A 24,346-nucleotide genomic window follows, 5' to 3' on the forward strand; every position below is an offset into this window, starting at 1 on the left:
GTAGCAAAGACCTAGTGAGTCTGTGGCTTTCATCCCTGACCATAAATCGATGGGCCAGGATGTATGTGGGGCTCCTGTTCTCTACCAAACAATCTCCTTCCAGATACCAAGGTAACTCCAGCAAAAAAAAGGAATAGAGGATGGAAAAAAGAAGGTAATTGTACATCTTTTCAAATCCTTTTTCCAGTAAAACTTAATTGAAGCATATGTTGTCTGTGAAAATACATACACATTTAAACTAATCAGATTCAGCAACTCAATGCTACATAATCTTCCTTAAATAAGGCGAAACAAAACAAAAAATGTAGCTTTTCTCATCTCCATCAATCCATTCACTTTGTGTGTGTTGAATTAGAACTGGCTGGTGTAATTGCATAACACGAGTATGGCCTCTCGGGTTAGGTTTTCCATCTTGCACAAAGTGGAGACAAGGAAATAGGAAATGCTTCTGGAATTGGGTGTAATTGTGACTGGCGGCAGCTAGAATTGTGTTCAGCCTGACACTTGAGGTAGTCTGCTGAAGTATTGTTTTGCCTGGAGGACGACAAAAAAAAAAAAAAACTCTATATGCCGGGTTGTAATGAACTCCTTTTGACGTAAGGGAAGATTCTTGTGGATATCTGAGAGACTCTCCGGTATGCACGGCTGGTTTAGGGATGACAAGAGGTTAATCAAGCTTTAAAGCATGAGATTACAACAGACATGACAAGCAGGAGTGAATAGATTCTGCTCTCAGTCTCATACAACTGCTCAGAAAACCTTCTCTCAAGTAATTCTGAGACGGAAATGCTGCCAGTCCCCGACTCAGTGAGGAAGCAAATATTTACACAACAGAAGTACACAAACATTAATGCTGCAGTACTGACCCAAAAATTACAACATCACTCTACTGACTAAAATGTTGACGGTTCCCACAGTGCACAAAGAAGAAACATCACATACAGCGTTCCTTGACTGAGATGTCTTTTGTCTCCAAATCGTCCATCACTGGGGAAGTTCATTTTTTCTTTTTAAAGAGAATACTTTTCCCTCGTACTGTGTGTAAAGATTTCTGCATCACCCTCATGAGATGAGACAAATTCCAGCGATGTTCTGTGGCAGCTGAACTCATTTCCAGATTCAATTTATAAAAACTCCATGTAGCAAGCATGTCAAACGGATTTCCCCCTCTCCTCACCTCTGAGTAGAGAATCCATGCAGCTGTTTATCAAACCACAGTCATATCAGTAAACAGGGAGTCGTCACTGCATATTTCATTCCGGTGAGGTATGATGGTGAAAAATGCCGCCAAGCAGAGAGAGCAAGAATTGGAAAATAGGTCACAGGAACACAGAATATTCAATTTTCTATGAGAAATATTCATAAAGAAAGGCAAAAGATATTAAGTTATACAATAACCCCATGAGACATCAAACAGTGTCAGCGGAAAACCATTTTTATTCCATACTTTCACTTATAAGGGTGCAGTTTTTATTGAGCCTGAGAAGCGGAGTCAGCTATCATTTTGCCCAGACACATCCCCCAAGCAGGTTGCATCCTACCGCCATGTTCTGGATATGGTACTCCTCTTAAACGGACATACCATAAACATCAACAATGAGGAAGGGGAATAGGAAGCACTCTGGTTAGAAAATCTTTGTCAACTCAACTCATTTTTTCAACACTAAAATTTGTTCTACAAAGTCATCGACACCAACCAAGAGACCAAGGAAACTTAACAGTTAGTTTCTTTTAAAATGAATTAACAACACAATGAATTAGGAGCCTTAACCTCAAGCTGCCCAATTTTTAGCAAGACAGTGAATCCCTTCAACACAACTGAAATCAACCCAATAAGATCTACTGCCTTATCTTCCCCTCTGTCATAAATAGACCTTGAGATACTTTAGCACTTTCAAAAAGGTACAACCTCCTGCTCCCAACCAAAAGGAACCACCACATCATTTTTGAATGTCATGCCCTCTTGCTGACTCTGATCTCACCCATTTCACAATCAGCTGTAAACGACAAATATCACACTGGCGGTCATTGCCACATGACGCGAACAGGACTAAATGATCCGCAAAGGGAATGCATCACCAAAGTAAACTCTACCCCCTTTGTCAGCCTTTGTATGACACTCAGGAAACAACAACAGCGGACAGTACTAATATGGAAAGGTTCTTTTCCTCTCTTGCTTCATTGTATCATAGTCTTCAGTGACCTTCACCACAAAATGACCAAGGCTTTTATGTAAAAACATTGCCTGTTTACCCAAAAATCCACCCCAAGATCCTCCACTGCTCTTTATTTCTCAAGGTGGTGCCATCTCCAGGACCATCCTAGCACACGAGAGGGATTTAAATTCCAAACTGCTGCTCGGCATAAAAGCACAGGATCTTTCTCAGTCCTGATTTCCATAAATAATGATCATAGCAGTGGTAATCAGAAGATTCATGAGTATTCCTACAACCCCAAACTGTAACTCTGTCTGTCCACGCTGGACACATATGGAAAAGTGTTCAACTCCTTTTGATAGTTTGGTTCAAGAGCATAAGTCTGCACAGAGGTAAGACTAACTATATTTAATTGGTACCTACACATGCATACTGTCAAAGGCTTCTTCTAACCAAAGAAGCAGTAGTCTGTTTCTGTATAGACAGATTTCTCAACCAGATGTCAACTTGCCAAGGACCTCTCTTTGACTTGACTTTAAAAAAAAAAAAACGCTTCAAAAGCTTTCTGTTAATCAAATATTGATGATTATTTTCCACCAGTTTTCTTCCCTTTTTCTTACTAGACTAAGTACTTAACTAAAGTTCGAGCAAAAAATAAAAACTTCTGAAAAGAATGCTACTTTTCAGACGAAAATAGCATCACACTAAACATACACTCTCCTCCATTTACACACTTTCATCATTTCAGCTATTAAAACATTTAACCAAATCAGTTGATACATGTAGCAGGGCATGCACACAGACAACTGAAAATATTAGGGTCAAAGGCCATTCATTTTTTAAATTGCCACAAAGTAGGACTGCTTATAGCATAAAAGCAAGAATCCTGTAGAAGCAGGCAAATAATTAAGATGTGCTTATGTCCACATCAGTCTGACATTTACTAAACACATAAGGGAAGAGACAGGTAAAACACAAAACTATTGTGAGTGACCATAACAGGAGGGTCTACGGACCTCTCCAGCAAAAAACTTCCTAAGTGCAGCCACAAGACAGGAAGTGACATGCTGTGAAAGCAAAGGCAAACAGGAAGCGCGTGGCCATTGTATGACGACTGGAGCTGTTCTACATGACAGAAGTTATGCTGAGTGAAACACAAGCTACTACCTTCAAGTAGTGATAGGGTCTTAATCATGTCAAACATATTAAGCATTTCGTTTCAGTGGGAAAATACAAGGGCAACTTTAATATTTGTGAACTCAAATGTATTTAATTGAAAAGGTATTCAATGTGAGATTTACTTCATTTCTCTTACCAGTTCAAGCATGAAAGTCATTACAGTCTGAAGTCTCTTCATCTACCGCAGCATGTTTTTAATTCTACCTATGTATTTCTACACAAAAGAACATATACAGTAATTGGTAATAATGTTCTACCTTTTAAATGTTTTAATAAATTGTATCTACTGTATATGTAGACTTTTGTTTCTACTGACTTGATAAATGTACAATTACATAATAAAGGCTATAGCTATAATAAAAAAGTCTTGAATGGGTATGGTTTTACTGTTTACAGCTCGTCCACATAGTAATTAGTTCTTTTGATATGCCATAGCATATGTTAGTCCAGGTAAAAAAAGCTGTGGTCCTCAGTTTGATTTCATCCATGTTGCAGACTGAAATATGTTTCTGATGAAATTACTGTAGAAATCATGATTCTCTTTGGATTACTTCTTTAAATCTTTCAGAATAAATTTGAATTTCATGAAAACAAGGAGGTGAAAGTTAAGTCTTTGTTAAGATTCAAATTCATATACAGCTCTAATGTTTGTTTACACTGTAAATCTTACATATAATACCTTTTAACAATTTTTAGCAAAGTCAAATGCAATAACTCAGCATTTTACTATGCATGTTGTAGACCAGCCCAGCTTTAGTGTTCTGACAGGAAGGACGTGTAAGTTAAAACATCCAGGACAGACAGGTGTTGGGGGTGGTGCTGGGTTTTCGGTTAAAAAGGTATTTAAATGCACACACCTAGGGTTCTGTTACCATAGTTAGCACCTGGCCACCGAGAGGCTGGACTGGATGGGCTTTGATCACCTGTAAAAAGGTTCCCAATAAAATAAAGGAGGTAAAACGAAGGAGGGAAGGATGGAGAAAAAAGAAGAGAGAGAAAAAAGGCATCAAGGGTGACACATCTCAGAATTTTGGCAGAAATTAATCTCCAAGACAACACAGGCTCATATTGAACCCAAATACAGAAATATGGAATGAAGAAGATGAGGGTGAAGAAAGCAGCTAGTTGTGTGGAATGATGAGGCAGCATTGTATTGAATCTGTATGTGTGCATGTGTGTTTGTTGTAACACTCTAGAAACCAAAGCTTTTTAAATGGACAGTTGTAGCTTAAATCTAAATCATAGCGTAGGAATTCTGTGTTTTGAAGTGTTATTCAAAGATAACTATTTAGTGTCTTTTTGGAAATGGTATATGGTAATGGTTATGGTATAACCTCACACACATGCACTGATTTGGACACTTAAGATGACTGATGGCGATGATAGAGCGGCGTGCACACACCACATCAAAGGGTTTAAAAACATTTTGTGAATATGTGAGTACTGCAAAATCAACATCTCAAAACTTGAAAACATGACTATTACATATTTAAAAATTCAAATAAATGTAAATCTAATAACAACTGAAAACTAATAAATAAAGTCGGATTGGACTGAAAATGACTTCAAATGCCTTACAAAATGTGTTTTTCTCCCCAGAGTCTTTCAACTAATCCAGTCTGATTTTTTCCCTTCTTATTTCCACAGTGATTGCCGGAGTGGAGATGGCAGCACCTGTTGCTCTTCTGCAGAATTCTGACTTGAATATCAATTGAACCTGGCACCCCTACTAGGTGGTACACCCCTGGGCACCAGGCCATTCATCGTGGTCGAACTGAATGTATTAACAGAGAATTACACTTACACAGCCTCTGCACAACCTCAGCCTGTATGGCTGCATTGTGATCATTTCTTTACAAAAGGCTAAGGGACAACACATCGCTAACTTAGAATGGCCACGTGTGTGCTCGTTTCTATAGCACCTCTACATATGTGCATATATTCCTATATGTATTCATATTTACTGTATATGTGAGTCATGGGTACTCAAGCAAATCAAAAGGCCACATGCACAGTGCTCACAGACTCATTATACACAAAAAGGCATTGCTTCATTTATGTGACAGACAGGAGCTGATTGCGTTGGGACTGACAGAGAAAGAAAATTATGTAACATAAAGCCTTTTTTCTTTTTTGCTACTTTACCATTGCGCGGTGTCCGTTTTCGTCGATCACGGAAGGCTGCTCCAGACTGTAGAGCTTCCATTAGGCTATCCATCACACCGGTTTCATCTCCCTCTGTAAGAGAACAGATAACAGAGGCAAATCTGTTTATAGAACCATACAGACATTAACACATCAGGATGATATACAACAAAGGAATGTACAAGTATAAATTAACACACACAAATTCACTTGTTCATAGACGTGTCAAGGTCTAATGCTAGGTTGAAGCGGCAGATGTCCTCTAGCTTAATGAACATCCACCTGACATATCATGTAAAAACAAGCCTTTCATAGTGCTTTTGAGTGTTAAGTTGGAGGCCTGTCACTCAGACATGTCCTTTTTTTTCAGTAAATAGCAAGGGAGGAGGAAAAATACACTTAGAACCTGCAAACTAATACGGGCAGAGGAGCCTAAGGATGAAAGCATCCACTGATGGTCATTGACAGATATTCTTTCTGTGGCTAACGCAGGGGAGCTAAGTGCTCTTTACAAAGATTTAGTGTGGAGCCGCTCAATACCCGGGCGCTCTATCATTGTTCAGTCAATGACACCAGGACCGGCCTTCGAAAAACATTCCCCCTGCCCACCGTTACAGCTGCCGCCTGGATCCATGAAACTGGAGAAATGGCATAACTAGAGGGACAGGTAGGAGACACTTAAAGCGCCATGAGGCCAACAGCATGACAAGTTGTGCCCAAACTGTGCACATGCAGCATACTGCTCAATGGAAACAGGGTTCAGAAATATGTCTAGCTTCTATATCTGGGTCACCTATCTTTATGCCCCGATGCTAATGAGTCAGAGGGGCACCCTTTTTATCATTCTGGTCTAGAAAAGACATCATTTTATAGCAGGATCATTAGTGTGACTTATTGTAGAGCTGGCGACTTGGCTTTCAATTCTTTAGCATAAATGAGAGATCTAGCTCTTCCCAAGTGTTTACCAGCAGGGTCCAGGTAACTTTTTGTTTTTCTGTGCTAACAGCTACAGCTGAAGGAAAACATCAGGATGTAAGCAGGGACCACAGCTACCTTCAGCACACACACAGCACTTTCCCAGACACTGGGGAATGGCTCTTTTGCATGACAGAAAGGCAAATTTCATTTGTGATCAGAAGATGTTGACAATGAGTGGCGCATTATTATTTAAGAAAACAGCAAATATTTTGCCATTGCCAGAGACAATCAGGGCTGTCCATGTTTCTTCCCTCATCCTCTAGAAACAAACCACCCAACCTGCAATCATTCATGCAAGTTAAAGGCATCAGTGTAACCAAGAATAGTAACACGTATTATGCAAAAAAAAGAAAAAAAAGAAAAAGCAACTCTTCACTTGTACTCAAACTAATTTTGCTCTCTATCTCATTCCTTCTCTTTCTTCCTCAAGTCCTTCCCAAGGGCTACTTTTGAAATCAAAGTATCTGTTCTGGCTGTGTGCTGTGCTTAAAAGCAATCCCGATTAAATCAAGCTTAATTAGACCGGCTTTATCAGAACAAAACCAAAGCTGAGCCAAGCACTGCTTATCTCAAATTGCAGCACTACACCTCCGATATCAGGCTCATTGGTTTAAAGGGGGGAGCATGGGTTTTGTCTGCTGTGGACCCATAGAACAATATGGTGAACAACTTACAGCTGCTATAACTGTATCAACTCCCAAGATCTTCAGCTACTACTTCTTTTTATGTAGGCTAGCAAGGACACGATGTGAGTCTGACAGAAGGCAGAAAGTGTTAAGTGGCAGGTAAACATTTATCTCCAACCACCTTGGCACAAGAAACTTTTTGACAGCTCCTTCTTCTCTGCCTTCTTCGTGGAGACCTAGACATCACAGGGGGCACCTGACACTTTGATCAATTTGTCCTACTTCTAGCTTAACTGTAGCACAATTCATCATTTGTAATGGCCATGGAGCAGCCGTAGACTGGGGTACAGGGGGAGGGTTACAGACACAAAGAACCCAAATGACTAAAATGGGAAGTGTACTCCCAAATCACCCCACAGTGCTCAATTAACTACGTACTATTGGGCCACAGCTTAAACTCAAGCAGGCCCATTCTCAGTAAAGATAGGCCTTCAGGCTTTAGCCATGTAAGTATTTATGTGTATATTGTGTTCAACAAATTTGCAAAGACAAGGTAAGCCTTTGATTTCACTTATTCCTGGTATCCTCTGAGCAAACTTTCGGCATTACATATTATAACATTGCCCACTTTAGGAGACATTTCTTCCTCGTTCCTGCATTTCGCTCTTGTCTTATTTTGAGCTGTTAAACCCAGGGCAAATATTCATCCGCTTCTCATTAGCAGCAGTGGTAGATTGCATGCTGGGGAATTACAGAAAAGCTAACCTTTTATGCCCAAAGATCTTTCTCAAGAGGAAAGATCCCCTCTGCTCACAGGAAATTGCTTTCTAAATGGGTTAAGATGGGCTAAGACCCAAGACATCGACAAACCCCTTCCAGTGATGAAACACCTTGGTGGGCACCTCAACAGACAGCCCCGGGGTCCTTTAATGATCTTATTAAAGCTTGTGGAAGTGTGGAACATGGTTGCGGCTTTTGCACTTTTAGGTACTTTCTTAACCGGTTAAACCTTTAAGAGCAGAAATAAAGCTCTGTGAAACTCTACCTCCCAGAGAGAGACCATGTACCTGTTCCATATCTTTCCCTTTGATTCTGCCAACCCCCCCCCTTACTCTCCCCAATCCCACCGTCACCTGCATATCAGGGGGAACCTGGATCCAGAAGGCTGGGCTAAATGTAACAGTGGGCCCTGAGGACTAGCTCAGTCTGCAATTTATTTACAAGCAGCACTATCACACTTTCTTAATTAGGGGGGATAAGACAAATAATGTGCTCTCAGCATGATAGGCATAAAAGACTTCACATACCAAATTAGTTTCACCCTAAAATCAGGACCTATAAGTAACAGAAGAAGAGCGCTGCCGCAATTTACCAATCCAAGGAGCAGAACACGAACTCAAGTGTCAACAAAGAAGAGATAGGAAACGAATTAGCACAGATGCAGTGTGTGTCACTTTTAGGGAGGGAGGATGTTAGGGAAAGAATGAGGGAGAGGAGCGAAGGCGAGAGAGAGAGAGAGAGAGAGCAGGGAGAAAAGTGAAGAGGGTCTCTGTGGGTTCTGTAGTGCAAGCACTGGAGTGGGTTATTGAGAGTGACTAGTGGAGCGAAGCAGAACACAAGGTCGTAAAACACCTTCCCAGCTACCTGACGGCCTGAGCCCTGTGACATTTAATTATTTCTAAAACATACACCGCAGTATGCACACAGGCGCACACATCCTCACCTACTCCAAAAAAGAAAAACTTGCTTTACATCCCTAGCTTTACAAATGCATGGTATGTAGTTGCAAAAGTACTGGCTGCACTAAAATCATTTAAATGAATGCTACAGATTTCTCAGCTGACAAGTGAGTGTAAGCTTGACAGACTAAGACAATGAGAGATGGGTAGATAGTTAGAGGGAGGCAGATAGAGAGCACACTCCAGCTAATGTCAGCAGCATGACCTATACTCACAGCTGCTAGTGGCAAGATCACGTAGAGGAGACACCAGCGTCTATCCGAGGCTTTCACAAAATCAATGCATCATGGTAGCCTCCATGCAAACTCTTAATCCTCAATCAAGGAGCAATTAGGAATCAAACACACAAACCAACATTATGCAAAACATGACATCTCATTTGTTTATTCCTGCCAATTAAAATCAGTCATCGACGGCATTCGAAATGTGTATATAACTAAACGAAGGAACAGCTGTCGTCTTTGAAAAAAAAAAAAAAACATGACAAAGCTTTTCACTCAATCAACCGAGCAGAAAACCTTGTGCGTATTTGGAATACTGGGCTTCTTCTTCTTTTTTTTTAAACACCAAAGGCATGGCATTCCAATAATTATGCGGCCGTGTCAACAAAGCCTGTTCATAAATTCAATTTGCTATCTGTCATCTCCCTGCATGTTGTGCCGGGGAGAAAGAACACAAGAGGATCGATTGAGAACTCCATTCTGATGGCTCACATGCAGCCTCCGTGATTCATGGGGGACAAAAGACACAAATAGTTCTGAGAATTCTGAAAATGACTGCGACATGTCTGTATCTGCTTTAGCCGTAGATCATGATATCCTATATGCCATGAGTTAATCTGGTAGCAACAGTGACATGTCAATTATGTAATACATTTTAGTAGTGTAGAATAGAATACACATTGATCCCAGTCTTGAAGATGAGTAACATGTCTACGGAAATTTAGCTACATGTGAGGAAATTACTGTAAATAACCAGTTTATCTGTTTTATTGATTAATTTATCCATAAGATTAATTTATTCTAGTCAGAGTTTTTATTATTGTTTATGGCTTTATACCTGGAATCAATATTAATGAACTTTTTACTGATTTCTATTAAGTTTCTCACATTTTATAGCTTCAACTGTTGACATTCTTTTAATCCTAGGCCTTTAAAATGTTACTTCTGTTCTGTTTTTTTCTTCCGCTGTTTGAAAAATAAAAAAGTTGAAAAAAGCTGAGTCCCATCCATATGCGCACAACACTGGCCCCAGAGCCAAATTCAATCATACATCATGAGGAAAATTAGGCATAAGACTGATGTCTGTTATCCATTACTATCCACTGTCCTTCTAGTGGCCAAACCCTGAGTGTAATTTGCTCTGTAATGGGATCTAAAGAGAGCTTACAGGCCGTGTGCTTGATGAGTTGAAATCACAGTGAACAGGAACGCGGTGAGGGTTTAACCTCCACCAGACTCACCTTCTGTGACTCCGGTGGAGAAGATGAGAAAAACACAGCAGAATGGAGAGGCGAGGAACAAGTCGTACCTAGTTTTTTTGTGCTTGCTGCGGATTGTTTTTGAACACATTTGAGCCCATCTGTTCCCCCACAGAGCGTCACCTGTGCAATTAACCTGGACCATTAGCCGTGAAACAAAGGCCTCAGCGGAGGGAGGGGGAGTGTTGCTTTATGGCCAGGTGGAGAGGCAACAACCACACTTTCTTTTAATCTCATCTACTCTCTTTTCTCGCTTTGGTGCACCTGGTTTTTGTGATACTTTCAAATCTGAATTCCGGCTCAGCCCCCTACATATACACAAGCACCTGAATTACTCAACTTCCTCCCTTCTCCTCTTACTGCTCTGCTGTCGATTCTCTTCCTGTCTGAGTTTGAGTCCCATCAGCCCCTCCCTTCGACCTTCTTCCCTGAAGTCCCAGCAGCTCCTAAGACCCGAGCAGACAGCGGCCATTACCGCCACAGAGCACACAAGTGCCCGAAGGACAGCAGTCATGCACCTGTTAGATGTCTTTCCTTTGTTTTTCTCTTACTCCCCTTGTTTCTCTGTCTCCCTGTACTCCAGCCACCCAACCCTGACAAAAGCTGTGACACAAATGACCGGAGAAACTTTTCAGACAGGCCCTGGTCTTTAATTTGTTTGTGTTTGTGTGTGTGTGTGTGTGTGTGTGTGTGTGTGTGCGCGCATACACTAGTCTACTACAGCGAAAAAAGAGAGCAGGAAAAAGGGTAATCTAAGGTTACGGTAATAAAAAAGACAGATTTTCATGCTGATTACTTTGGATTGTTTTACTGTAACAACTTGATGAGCAAACCCACTCATGTCCTTCCTAACTCGATTAGGGATGCTTCCACACAACTCTCCATTCCAGAGGGAATGGCAGTTCAGAGACTCCTTTCCGTGTTTAGAGCCCATGTGTGGCGCCAGGGTCAGTAAGGGGAGGGAATATGTGGAGAGAGGGCTGAATGAGGAAGGGAGAGGTTGGTGGGAAGTGAGAGCAGCATCGTGTTTGACGTGCACCAAGAAGAGGCAAGTGTTTGGTCTAGGTTGGCCTGGTCGCAGCAGGCCCCGATCCTGTGGTCTAAATAAAAAAAAACGAGAGATGTCCTTACTGCAAGAGACTGGGGGGGGGGGGGGGGGGGGTGTGTGTGTGTGTGTGTGTGTGTGTGTGTGTGAACATGGAGAGAAGTTGGATGTCGACAAGGGAGAGATGAAAGTGGATTAGCCGCCGTGGCGATTTGCATTCTGTGGTGGAACGAAAGCCCCTGCGATGCCCCGAATAGCTGGATGCATGAATAAGTAAACAAACAAAAACAAAAATAAACCCTCCATCTGGATGGATGCTGCCAGGCCCCAAGTGAGAAACAGTAGGGAGGGGAGGTTGGGAGAGGGAAAGGCATGCGGGGGAGGGGAGGGGGGGGGGGGAAGAGAGAGAGAAAGATGCTTGTAACGTAGCAGTCACCACACTCGACTTCCTCAGCTATAATTTACGTCTACCGCACACACACGCACGCACGCACGCACGCACGCACGCACGCACGCACGCACGCACGCACGCACGCACGCACGCACGCACGCACGCACGCACGCACGCACGCACGCACGCACGCACGCACGCACGCACGCACGCACCCACGCACCCACGCACGCACGCACGCACGCACGCACGCACGCACACACACACAGTCGCCATATTGCTATCACCACCCATCCGCTGCTTCGGCTAGTTTGCCCAGTAACACCACCAACACACAGGGGAGAGCTCAAACCCAACACTGACAGATGTTAAGTTGACACACTTTCTCTGAGCCACATGGGGTCAATGTCAGGGTGCCAGCAGGGCCGAGGGAGTCCGTCCTCACAGCAGAGTAGACTACTACCGCTGCTTCTGCACAGGCTAAGTGCGGCTGAAATTCGATTTAGACCTAACTTTGACCTAGACCTCAGCTCGTCATGATGTGTGGTCTTACAGATGACTTGAAAGAAGGTATTTTTACTCTTATAAAGTTTGACTGTCTGAAGTACTGTAGCATGTTTGTTACCTTACACCTGCTCTGGTTTTAAATCAGGTTTCACTCACACATTGCTCTTTCTTTAATCTGATAGATTCCAACGATAAGAGTTTTCAGATCCGCTCTTTCTTATATCAGCGCTTTGCAAGTGTAACATGTGCAATTTGTTTGGCGTTTAATGTGTCTTTCAAATGCTACAGTTGACAAACAATGCATACTAGTGAAAAAAGAGAGACAAGCAAAATAATCCCAGTGAAACTTACATTCTGGTTGAAACCTCTACAGAGAGAAGAGTACCATCGTAAATTATTCTTTAACACTTCCACTGGGAGTCACTGCAGCTAGAAATCTTATGTCAGCTTCAACATTTTTTAACTACTTAAACATAAAAAAAAAAAAATATATATTTTTTTTTTTGGGGGGGGGGGGGATTTTTGTGTCTCCATTGTAGAGATAGGACAGTGGACAGCGTCGGAAATCAGGTAGAGTATGGGCACTCCAACATTAAAATGTAATTACATTCTCAGCACAATAACCATAATCAGGAAGTGCATCTTTATTTCTCCAGACTAATGACGGACTGTGACATGTTGGCTTTTTGTAAGCAGATTGGTATTAAATATGGTAGGTGAAAGATGTTTCTGTCAAAGTGGGCGAGTAAAATGCACAGGGTGCAGCTTACAGGTCATATTTTTGCAGGTGAAGTGGGAGACTCAAACCTACAACACATTAACAGTCTAACAACACCTTTAAGTGCAGGCTTGATCTGTAAGTGCCTGCCAAAATCACAAGCTATTCACATCAGGGCCATTTAAATGAATCGGGTAATTCAAATGGAATGAATGCAAAAAAATGATAAAGCATGTAGATGTTTGGTTGCTATAGGTAATCCGTTCAAAGCAGAGTAGACTTCCTTATTTACGAGAGCGGCACGTCTAAAAATGGATGCTGAGCTTTGGAATCCAGATCAGGATAAAAACCTGAACCACACCACACATGGGCTGTTTGCATCAGTGAAAGGCGGTGCTGTCTGGGGAAGCTAAATGGATTTGACAATGGGATTTGATGGTCTTTGTAGTGAGGGTAATTAGGTTTGATTGACTGTAAAGTGACTGGTGAGGTCCAGAACTGGGAGGGGAAATGATCAGACACTTGAACCACCCACAAATTAATGAGATTCAACTGTGCCTGAGCTGATTTCACCAAGGAGAAGAAGAACATTTACGAAAGCAATGAAAGAGGAACGAGAACATGGTAGGATGATTGTGTGTGTGTGTGTGTGTGTGTGTAAAAAAAACAAAAAACAGGAAAATATCTGATGTGTCTCACTTCTTTGAATTTAACCTTCCTAAATTAAGTTAAAAATAAAAGTGATTAAAAGCTATACAGTGTAATCTAATTAGACTGCTTTATCTATCGCTGGATACAAAAGATGATGTTACAAACTTAATACATAACAATACATATATTAAGCGCAATAATTCAAAGCACAAAGCTGACAGACAGCAATGTGGGACAGACTATTCCCTGGTGTTTCCTTTAATTGCTAATGAACTATGGTATTTATCATAGAATATTAAACAGCTTCCTATGAAGCCAGGCTCATTTTACTCCTGCTGACATTTATTTATGGAAATGCAGTGGAAAATGTTATAATCTGGGAGGTTGAGTATTGGATGAGTATTTTATCACCTACGCTTCCAAATGGCATGTTGCAGTCAATCAGATGGATCTAATCCTTGCATTTCATTTCTTTACAAATAAGCATCCTTTTCTGCATGCTTCTATTCATGCTGCTTGCTCTCATTGGCCTTAGCTGGGATGCAGTCAGCCATATTCTGTGCGCCATCATTGCCTTGAGGCAGATTCTGATTTCCGTTGGAGATATAGCACAATCTAATGTGCTGTTATTTATTAGAATGGGTGTATGACAGCAGATAATCCGGGTAACCTTGTTCCCATCTTTCAAGGTAATGATGGAATCCAGCAATCCATACTCAGGAGTTTCAGAGCATGCCTTGCACTTCCTGCGCTTTGGAATCGACACAGCTCAAAGGCAAGGACGAAGAAAAAAGAAAAAAAAAAGCAATTTGCTCTGTGTTTGGTATTACACTGCTGTGACATCCATATGCAGATGTAAGGAAAAATCCATCATTTTTAAAACGGGCCTGAAAGTACAAATATATAACCAGACATGAAAGCCATCACCGACATGACAAAGAAATGACACTTCGGGGAATAAACAGGCTGCAAATTCAGAAGCACTGTGCCATTTATTATTTTATTAGAATCCAGAAAGGACTGTCCTTTGTCCTGTTTTATAGCTCTCTAATTCTGGCTTCACTTGCCAAGCTTAGCTGAGAAATAGAAACATTTCTTTCATCTGCGGGGGTTTCTGACCTTCACATCTCTACAAGCTATCTCCCGCGGTAATATTGTTTGCCATGTCTGCGGTGCTGTGGAGACACTATGCAAACTTGGAGAGCTAACCTGTCCAACCCCAACGCTGCCTGTCAGCGCTTGTCTATGATCACCTAGCTGGCATGGCTGCGGCACAGGTACGCACGGGCCTACCGGCATCTGTCAGTGTCACACCAAGCCATCAATCCACATCTCTGCCCCTGTCATTCCTGACAGGGCTCCACCAGCCACAACCAGTCAGCCAGCTGCACACAAATATGTCAGTTTAGCTTAGCATGCCACAGTAATAGACACTTGAATGTGGAAAATGTGTTTTGGTAAAAAAAAGATGAAAAGAAATGCTTATTTTTCTTTCAGGAAATAAGGAAAACAGATAGAAGGACACACTTTGATGAGGGCAAGTCATCTTTAGCCTCTAAGAATAGCTGAATATTCGTTTGAGGATTTTGATTCAAATGTTACACTGGAGTCAACTTAAATCCGAATGAAACAGTTACTCCATATTAGCTCATGGTATGCAGATCACACTGAAATGAGCAAGGGGAATATCAAGAAATTAAAAAGTCAAAGCTAATACTAGCTTATTTTGCTGGTTTTTGGCAAAATGATTTCTTTTTTTCATGAGAAGCCCATACCAGTTCAGCCTCAAAGTGTGAAAGGTTGACAAGAAGGATGCATAAATAGAAGCTGCAGGCCCATCATTGTCAACATGCCAACAGCTCTCTGCAGAGAATCATAGAGACGTGGAGACCTCATCCTAGCAGGTCTTGCTGAGCGGGAAAGAAATGCTTTGACGACTATCAGCTCTCCTCCTCTCCGCCTTTAGAGCGGAGGACATGCATTGGGAAATACATTTATAAGAAAAAGATATTGTGAAAAATCTCACAGATTAACTGACAAAAAATATTTCACCGGCTGAAAGCAGGTTCATGAATTTATACATGTCGTTCATGTTTCTTTCTCTCTTGGAGTAGTTTAAGATTATTTGTGTTAATGTGCTCCGTCATTTTTTAAGATGGTCATAAAGTTTGAGGCGTACATAACATCCATCTGTTGTCTTAGTAAAGATAACCACATTTAGGATGATAATAATGTGTGTTCAATTGTTTTTATTAGCCTTAGAGAGTAAACTATTATGTTACAAACTGCTTTTTTTCTCTCCATCATATTCCCACAGAGTGAGCCAGTGTATTGGTCTGCTGGTGTCTTCAAGCTGTTGCATAAGCCGATTGAAGCAGCCTTAGTGGGCTCTAATTCATACAGTAAAAAATAATCACATTGCAGGTAAAACTTCATCATGAAAACAGCATCTGTGGAGCCTCTGCTTTTGTTTTTAAAGTTTTAAAAGTACCATTTTCAGCCGTTTAAATAATTCATTTAAAAAAAAGTTTGTTCTATAATAATTATTTTGATCCATTTGAGATGCAAGAAAAAGTGAATCTTTCATTTTATACAACACAAGTCCAGCTGGATTACATTTAATGTGTGTAGTCAAGTACGATGGCTGACAGTTGGTACAGCCATAAAATGTGTTGTAAAACTCACAGGCTACGACCAATATGCTGCTAAAGTTGATATTCCTCCGGTTGGCAATAAACATGTTTTTCAACGGTTCATATGGTGAAGGGGACTGTAACACAAGCTTCAACAACTGTTCACATACCAACAAGCATACTGTATAAAGTAGGTCTGAAGAAGACAAAGTTCTTCACCCCTTCTTTTTGGTACCTGGGAGAAATGCCTGGACTAAAGAAAATGTTCAAATAACTTTGTTTTTTCCTGGGTGTTTGTTTATTCCTATGCGCCTTATGTCACTATGCATTGTGCTCAAAGCAGCATGTGCGCTTTCCGGCTCTGTTCAAAGCTTAGTGGATTTGACTGGGGAACACAGTTGACATGTGGGTGCAGACACTTGCCCCAGACGGGGGCACTGACCCTGGTGAAGCCAGCCAAGCAGGAGGCCAGAGGGGCCTGCTACTCCTCACTAATGCCTTAGAGAAACAAAGTCCAGATGCTCTACCATGCGTTGGCTCTCGACGCACTCGGCATGCTGCCTGTGAGATTTTTTTATCGAGCTCTGCGATATCCTGCAGTGATGAACCATCTTCCTCTTGTTTCAGACAGAAGCATTAGTTTGGGTTTATTCTACAGTGTTCAACAATCATTTCCACTGAAGTTAAGTGATTTAGTAAATGCTGAACATCTGGTCAGTTCAAGAGAATATGGAAATCCACTTAGAGCAAATTAAAACAAATGGGGTGACCGGGTAATGATTTCATAAGCAATTTCCTACATTAGGATTTCTAATACTTCACAAGGAAAACACGTTAAGCTCTGCACTTGTCTCATCTATCAATCATGCTTGTTGAAGAACTGTGAGTGTCAGAACACTTGCAGAGGCACTAATCTCAACTTTTATCCACTGGGAAATGGGAGAGAGCTGTTTAAAAAAAAAAAAGAAAAAAATCTGTTTCCTAAAAGCATTTGTCTGTTTCTCCCCTCCCCCCTGTCGCCATCCCTGCAAAAGCTAAACGAATTAACTCTCATTAAATATGCATTTCATTGTTAATCATTTGCAAGCGGAGAGGATTAGGTTGCAATTTGTGGAATGACATAAAATCTATCCCTTCTCAAAAATAGCCTCTTGAAATTGCATTAAACACAATGGTATGGTCCATCAAAAAGTATTTTAGGTGATAAAACAAGTAAATCCATAAAACAGAAAAGATATTGACCTGTAGATAATTCTCATAATGCCACGGCCATATGCCTGCTCCATCTGCTCACGCTAATGGAATTGTAAACATAAAAATATACTTTATTAAGGTCAGCATGCCTTTTTACCATCCATTTTCCATCCATCCACCCATCCATCCATCCATCAATAGATATTTTGAATTCAAGATCTATTTCTGTGCTTGAAAAAGCCCTTCAACCTTTAAAATGCAAAATGAATGTGCAGAATGTAGGGGCATATTAAATGAATACTAAGTGGAATTAAAAAAACACCCATTGTGTTGTACACTCCATTATTTTCATCAACCCCCTCAGATAACACGGCCGATGCTTGGCATGAAATATTGATGCAAAAAGTCTCCTCCGATAACGAACTCCTCAAAGTATCTGAAGCACACATAGAATTTTAGAACAGAATGGGATAGAGGAGCCAAGACTCTCAAGCCAAGGCTGTCAACTAGAGAGGAGTGGAGACAGGGAAAAGAAAGATGTGCAACAAGAAAAACACTGAATATCCTGCTATGTGTGTTCCAAACAAACAGCTTAAAGAAAGAGAAACAGAGAGAGAAAACACAAGAGCTGAACACCAAGCTGCTGTAACCTTCAACCTGCTTCTGGCTCAAATTCATTTCCATTCACTGGAGTGCTCACTATTTGATTGTCCTTTCTATGATTGCATTTCACACAGGGACAAGTTGGTACACAAAAAGGAACTATTCATGGTTTAATGAAAATGTGTAGTCAATGCAGGTAAGAAACTTGACAGGAGGGGGAAAAGTAGACTGGGTTTAGCACATCCTGAATTTAAAAGTATGCATTTCATAACTGCCAAGGTCATTGTGATCGAAACAGTCCGTCGAGCGAGGTGTTGGTGTGGAGGACAATCCCCACTATCTCCAAGGCTGCAGGCAACGTTGCCCATGTCACCCTTATGTTTTATTCATGCAAGTCATATTATGACATTCAGAAACCCAGATCAAAATCTGCTCTGGCAGAAATATTTAATATCATACCTACTTCTCTCCCCTTCTCCATCTGGTTAGCCAGAATGAGAGAGGGGAGTAGACAGACTCCTGCAGCTCAGCTATGTTGGATTATTAAAAGTGAAGCTTTCAAAGAGGTCACTGCTCAGGAAAAAAAAAAAAAAAAAAAAAAGGGAAAGAAAAAAAACTGTAGCATGCATCAATTATCTTGGAGAGTTTGTGGCATACTGAAGACTGTCTTGTCACATTTCCCACAATGGCTGAGCTACAGAGGGGTCCTTGGCTGACGCTGACATTTAGAAGCTGGTGAATTGTAAAAAATCCCTGTCTGTTTGTCAAAAAAAAAAGTGGACAAAAGACCACACTGACTACTTGCAAAGCCCCTTCGGGCTTGAAATTCCTTCACAATGTCATTGGCATAACATGACACAGACACCCGGCACTGACGCTCTAATTTTTCATGTCTGAACAACTGCAACTTACACTAATCAATACCCGGTTTACTGGCAGGGCTGGAGGACAATAGAGATTCCAGTGATTCGCAACAATAAATATAGAACGCTGATCGCAAACAGGCTCAGCCGGGGGAATAATAATTTAATGTCATATTGCTTGCACATGAAGAAGATAAAAGGATAACAACATCACTATCAAAATAGGATTGGAATAGAGCCGTATTCAACCATTTTCTTTTAAGTCACCTTATCTTACTAACCTTATTTTGACTTTCATCTTTCATGCCACTGTCTATGCTATCAAGGCTCAAAGTCGTTATCTAACTTTACCTTTCGACTTAATTCCAAAAAGCTTCATAACAAATGCATCATGGGGAAAACACACTTAAAGAAGAATATTCTTTCCATGATTGGAATTGAAATGGCTATGGGAGTCATTTTAAGATGCATCCACAGCTGAAAAGGACGACTCCCCCCTACGCCTACATATTATCCTCTTCTATTAGAGTTAAAAACTGTGTGAAGAAGATTCAATGAAAACCCCTCTCTTCCGCCATCCTCCTCCTCCTCCCTTCCTCTTCCTCCTCATAACTCCCCCACCTGCACCAACACCTCTGTCCCTGAGGTGGCACGGCGAGGAGTGGCATACCTTTGTTCATGTCAATCAGCTGCTTCTTCTTCTGTTGGCGCTCCAGCTTCTCCCGCTCAGCTTTCTCCTTCGCCAGCTTGGCTCTCTTGATCTTCTCCTCCATCTCCCTCTTCTTGTGGTTCTCCTTCACTGCTTCCTGATGAGGCACACACACACAGACACACACATAAAGATAAAATCAGAATTTGGCGTCTGCCACCGTTTCTCTTGTAGTGCCTTCACTACTGTATAGTGTTCAAAAGCAGCAGCATGCCATCAGCACATTCTCATTCAGAGAGGGGTTTGATAGTTAGAGATAAGCTCCTGGAATAAACAATATATCATGGCTTGTGAATGAGCTTTTTTTAATACAAGCCTTCATGTCTGTAGGGTGTCTGCACTGCTTTACATATTTTCAATAACACAGAGCTGATTTCTTGTCAATAATACATCAATATCACACTTCATGCAGGGGGCCGAAAAAGCTATAATCATCACACTTTGCGATGCAAGTATATTTCCTTTGCCACTGCATGAGGTGAGACATGTAGAGGCAGTGTGCCCGTCTCAGAGGAGGAAGACAGAGATATCATCCTCCTCCTCCTCCTTCGTGACTGGCTGAAATGTCAGGAAAGAGTCAGAGAAAGAGAGATAATCAACGGTACGGATTCAGCCTTTACAAATGTGTCAGTTTGTTCTTGTGCCAATATAGAGTAAGATGCAACTGTGTGACCTTTGGAGACAACAAAATGTTCTTTCATCGCAGGCCTGTGGTGCAGCCCTTGACAGGACCCGTCATAGGTGTTACTGTTTGTGTGTGAGAGGTCTTATTGTGCGTGTGTGTAGATGCATATGAGCCCCCATGCATGGGCATCTTTGTTCTCCTGCTCATCTGTGGTGTTCCACCTTTTATGAGTGCATATGTGTGTGTGTGTGTGTGTGTGTGTGTGTCAGTAAGTGAAGGCATGGCCTTCTTTGCGCACTGATGTAATAAGTGATGACAGTCCCCCCCCCCCCCCCCCCCCCCCCGTCCCACCCCTGTCTAATGCCCCTGTGGTCCTAATGTGTGTGTGTGTGTGTGAGCGTGTGCGTGTGCGTGTGCGTGTGTGTGTGTGTGAGCGTGTGCGTGTCTGTGAGCGTGTGCGTGTGTGTGTCTATGTGTTGGCAGCTAAGACAGAGGGATTACAGGGATTGTAAGGAAGGAACAAGGAAAGAGCAGCTCATCATGCCAGTCAATAGTAGAGCTTTGCTCCATGTCCAAGGACACAAGCCCTCATTGTCACTGTCTCCTCGTTGGATGACAAGGGCAGTGAGAGGACAGAAAAAGGAGAGAGAAAGGGAAAGAGAGAGAGAGGCGGGGATGAGGGTAATAAAAAGTTGGTATAAAAATAAAAATAATCAAATACACAAAATATATGTTTATATTATACGCATATGCTTTTTGTTTTGTTTATATTGTCACAGCCCGACCCTGTGATTGACTGGCGGATAGTCCATGGTGTACCCCGCCTCTCGCCCAATGGCAGCTGGGCTCAGCTCCAGCCATTACTGAAAAAGCGGGAGGAGTGTACTAATTATCAAAGTAATGTATCTACAAAAAAACAAATGATCAAAACTAACAATACCATGTAGGTTGGAAGAATCTGTAAAGTCATTTGTTTAAAGTGCGGTTGACTGGAAGTGTGTGTTGTAAAACCAAATCCAAAGAAACCAAAATCAAAAGCAAATACGTGTGGCCTTTCTCGAGGTCTGCTGCTGCCCTTGATTTAAGCATGAGCCACACCGGGCCCAGGTGTGTTTATTAGTCTGCTCATCAACCTGCAACCCTTGAGACGAAGAGACAGCACCAGTAAAATGTGTAATGAAGAGTGTCCGTCTTGTAACTCCAATTTTTCTGCTTTGTTACGTTCTTCTGTCTACGATCTGGCAAAAGGTATATTAAAAAATATGTTTTATGTGGGCTTTTGTGTCATGTGCACTATAAAAAACACAAGAACAGATGTACGCCATTGTAAACTAAAAACAAACAAACAGCCTACAGTATATATGATAAGCACTTAGACGATAAAGCTCCACTGCATAAAGGCTATTAAATGTGTGCACTTTGCTGATGTATGCTTTGAATTACAGAGGATGAGAGCTGTGCAGCATATTCAGTCACTAAAGAGTTAACTTGTCCGTCCTGTTTAGGTGATGGGCAGCACTGGCAGAACAAATCAAATTGATTTCTGTCCTCTCCCGCTGACAGGACTCAATTCATTTTGGGAGTAATATCACTGCACTGCTCCACGTCTTCAGCATAAGTTATAAGATCAATTATGCAGATTACAAATAAAATCCTGCCGGCAAAACTTATTTTAAACAAACAACTAATTCAGACTGTAAACATGATTATGCAATGTAATTATGTAGCTCTAATTACACAGCAACAGTAATTACCATAGCAACAAATATGTTTGACGGCTCGCTTTTTTCTTTTAAGGTCTCTCTTTCGACGGTCCCTGTTTTGCTGTTGGCAGCAACTGATTGTATCAAACTCATTTTCATGCCCGCTTTGTCTTTTGTAGGAGGACATAAAAAAACACAAGCTAGGTTTCAAAACTAATCTTCAGGGCAGGCGACGTGATTTATATCTCACCAGAACATGAGACAAAAGATGTTTCCCTTGAATCAAAAATGTTCTGTACAATAGATACAGTATAATTTCAGGTGACCATGGAAACCAGTTATGTCTGGCTCCCAGTCATCTGTCCTGTGGTGAGGATCACTATAGTTATAGTACCACCACCCAATGTGAGCTTAATTAATATTATCAATTATATATAATCGTCAATAAGGCTGATCTTCTATTTTAGCTTCACAGTGAATAAATGTATCAAAGACATTATAGCCCATTGACAGGGACACTGAGAGGTCAAGCAGGGCCTGTAGTGGAAAAACACATGTTTTTTAATGGAACTTAAAACAATTGAAATGTTAAGTCAAGTTATGTTTTTAGTTGTTTGAGTATGAAGGTGTATTCATGACTCTTAAGGGTCACTTAAACAAGCATTTCTAACAATTTAAACCACATCTCATGGCCTTCTGTTGGAAGAGGAGCTTGCTCTGATTTCATATATTCAAAACTTAAGGCACACGTTTAGAGGTTGTTGTAATATTAAAGTTGATAAGTAAATAAGGACGTTTGTACCAGAGACTTTTCTTCCCCCACAAAGAAGAACTAATCTTGGGAAGAAAACTTAATGAGCCCCATTTTTTTGTTTTTTTTGTTTGACCCATGGCAGCCAACTGCTTAAATACACTAAGGCTCAATGAGGAGGATTTTGTTTGCAAACTATAAAGTGCAAAAAATAATGTAGAAACTAAAAGGGATCTCTAAGAGTCCAGATGTCAAAGGTCAATAATGTAGGTTTATACGATGTGCACTCTGCAAGCACAAACATTATACAAACTGGGAATATTTCCAAAATCATAAGAAATCAATCTGGTTAACACATTTTTTCAATTCCCAAGTTCAATCCAAAAGTGATCTTAAGTTTAATGGTTTTTTTTCTTGGCTCATGCAACACCTTTCCACCATGTCAAAGAAAAATCCAGTCAGTCGGTTCTCTTTGATCCTGCTGACCAACAAACACCGAAAAACAAAACCTCCTGGGCAAGGGTTAATATAAAAAAGAATCTAGGCATGGTCACATAGCATAAAAAAAAAATAGAAAATCAATGTATACTACAAGCAACTAAAGCAAAGAAAGAGGCAAACTATTGTGCAGCAATAGTGCAGCAGGTCCAAAGATTTGACCCCCCCCTGGGATTATCTCGCATTATAGGCATTACCTGTTGAGGCCCTGACTCTACCTAAAAACCCTTAGGTGAAAAAACTGAGGAACCTTGCAGCCCAAAGTCCATGTTTATAGCTAGCAACGAGCCCTGATGCCCTCTGGTAGAAACCTGGGAAATGCAGTGCAGATACTGGATACAGGTTACTCAGGGCATTATGTAAACTCAAAGTTAGAACCTAGATAAAGACAAAGAAAATGTTTTTTTGCATAAAGCACTTAAATGCCAGCTGGGCTTGTCAACAACACTATTGATGCTGCATAATATCCCTTAAAGCTAATAGAAGCCACAAGACAGAATGAGTGCATGTCACACTTCTGGCCTTTGGAGTGTCTAAGATGTAGATTATAAGTACTCCTGTGGCTCTGCCTGGCTGGAAAATGGAATGCTGTGCAACCAGGTTCAATCTACGTGATCTAAGAGCCATGCAGTCTTCTCCCCTTTTCCAGGTCTGTTCTTTCAATAATTCATGAAATGTGTTTGCTGTTCTTCCTTGACCCTGCACAGCACAATACATCTCCCACAGCACGTCTCACCACCCTTGCATACAAGTTTGCCAGTCCGATGAGGGGGGCAATGAGTATTTCCAACTGCTCCGTCGCACCAGTGATCTCACACAGAGAGCGTCACTGCCACATCTCATTTGAATTTTACAAACACTACAGCGCCTGGGCTTTAAGCAGCAAATGTGTTTATTAGCCATCTGTTACACTGTTTGCTAGGATTGCGAGGTTACAGATTGTGAGTCTTCTGCTCTGTGGTATAGATGCATTCCCATATTGATAGGTCATTTTTTAAATCTGTCGCTCTGATGTTATGCCTGTGTCACCCTTGTGTAAAGTGAAAACACTGAGGGAATCCTGGAAGAATTCAGCTATCGCGGTTGCGCAGAGTGGCACTGTCAGATCTTCATCAGCTTTATCAGCCTGATCATGATAATTATTGTCATATT

The 24,346-nt window shown here is 41.3% G+C and overlaps 1 protein-coding gene across 5 annotated transcripts in view; it reads right to left on the reverse strand.

Annotated features, from left to right (window-relative positions):
- Positions 1–24,346, reverse strand: part of diaph2 (diaphanous-related formin 2) — a 368,317-nt gene that overhangs the window by 41,216 nt on the left and 302,755 nt on the right. For 3 of the 5 annotated variants that reach the window (XM_020640450.3, XM_020640447.3, XM_020640451.3), the window contains 3 exons: positions 19,579–19,714; positions 5,481–5,573; positions 4,193–4,258 (listed from right to left, as the gene is read on the reverse strand). In XM_020640450.3, coding sequence (XP_020496106.2) covers positions 4,193–4,258; positions 5,481–5,573; positions 19,579–19,714 — 295 coding nt within the window. The remainder of the gene's footprint in view (positions 1–4,192; positions 4,259–5,480; positions 5,574–19,578; positions 19,715–24,346) is intronic. The other 2 variants (XM_065959019.1, XM_020640452.3) reach the window with 2 other exon arrangements.

This window comes from Labrus bergylta, chromosome 9, assembly GCF_963930695.1.
Source record: "Labrus bergylta chromosome 9, fLabBer1.1, whole genome shotgun sequence".
In the NCBI taxonomy this organism is placed as follows: domain Eukaryota; kingdom Metazoa; phylum Chordata; class Actinopteri; order Labriformes; family Labridae; genus Labrus; species Labrus bergylta.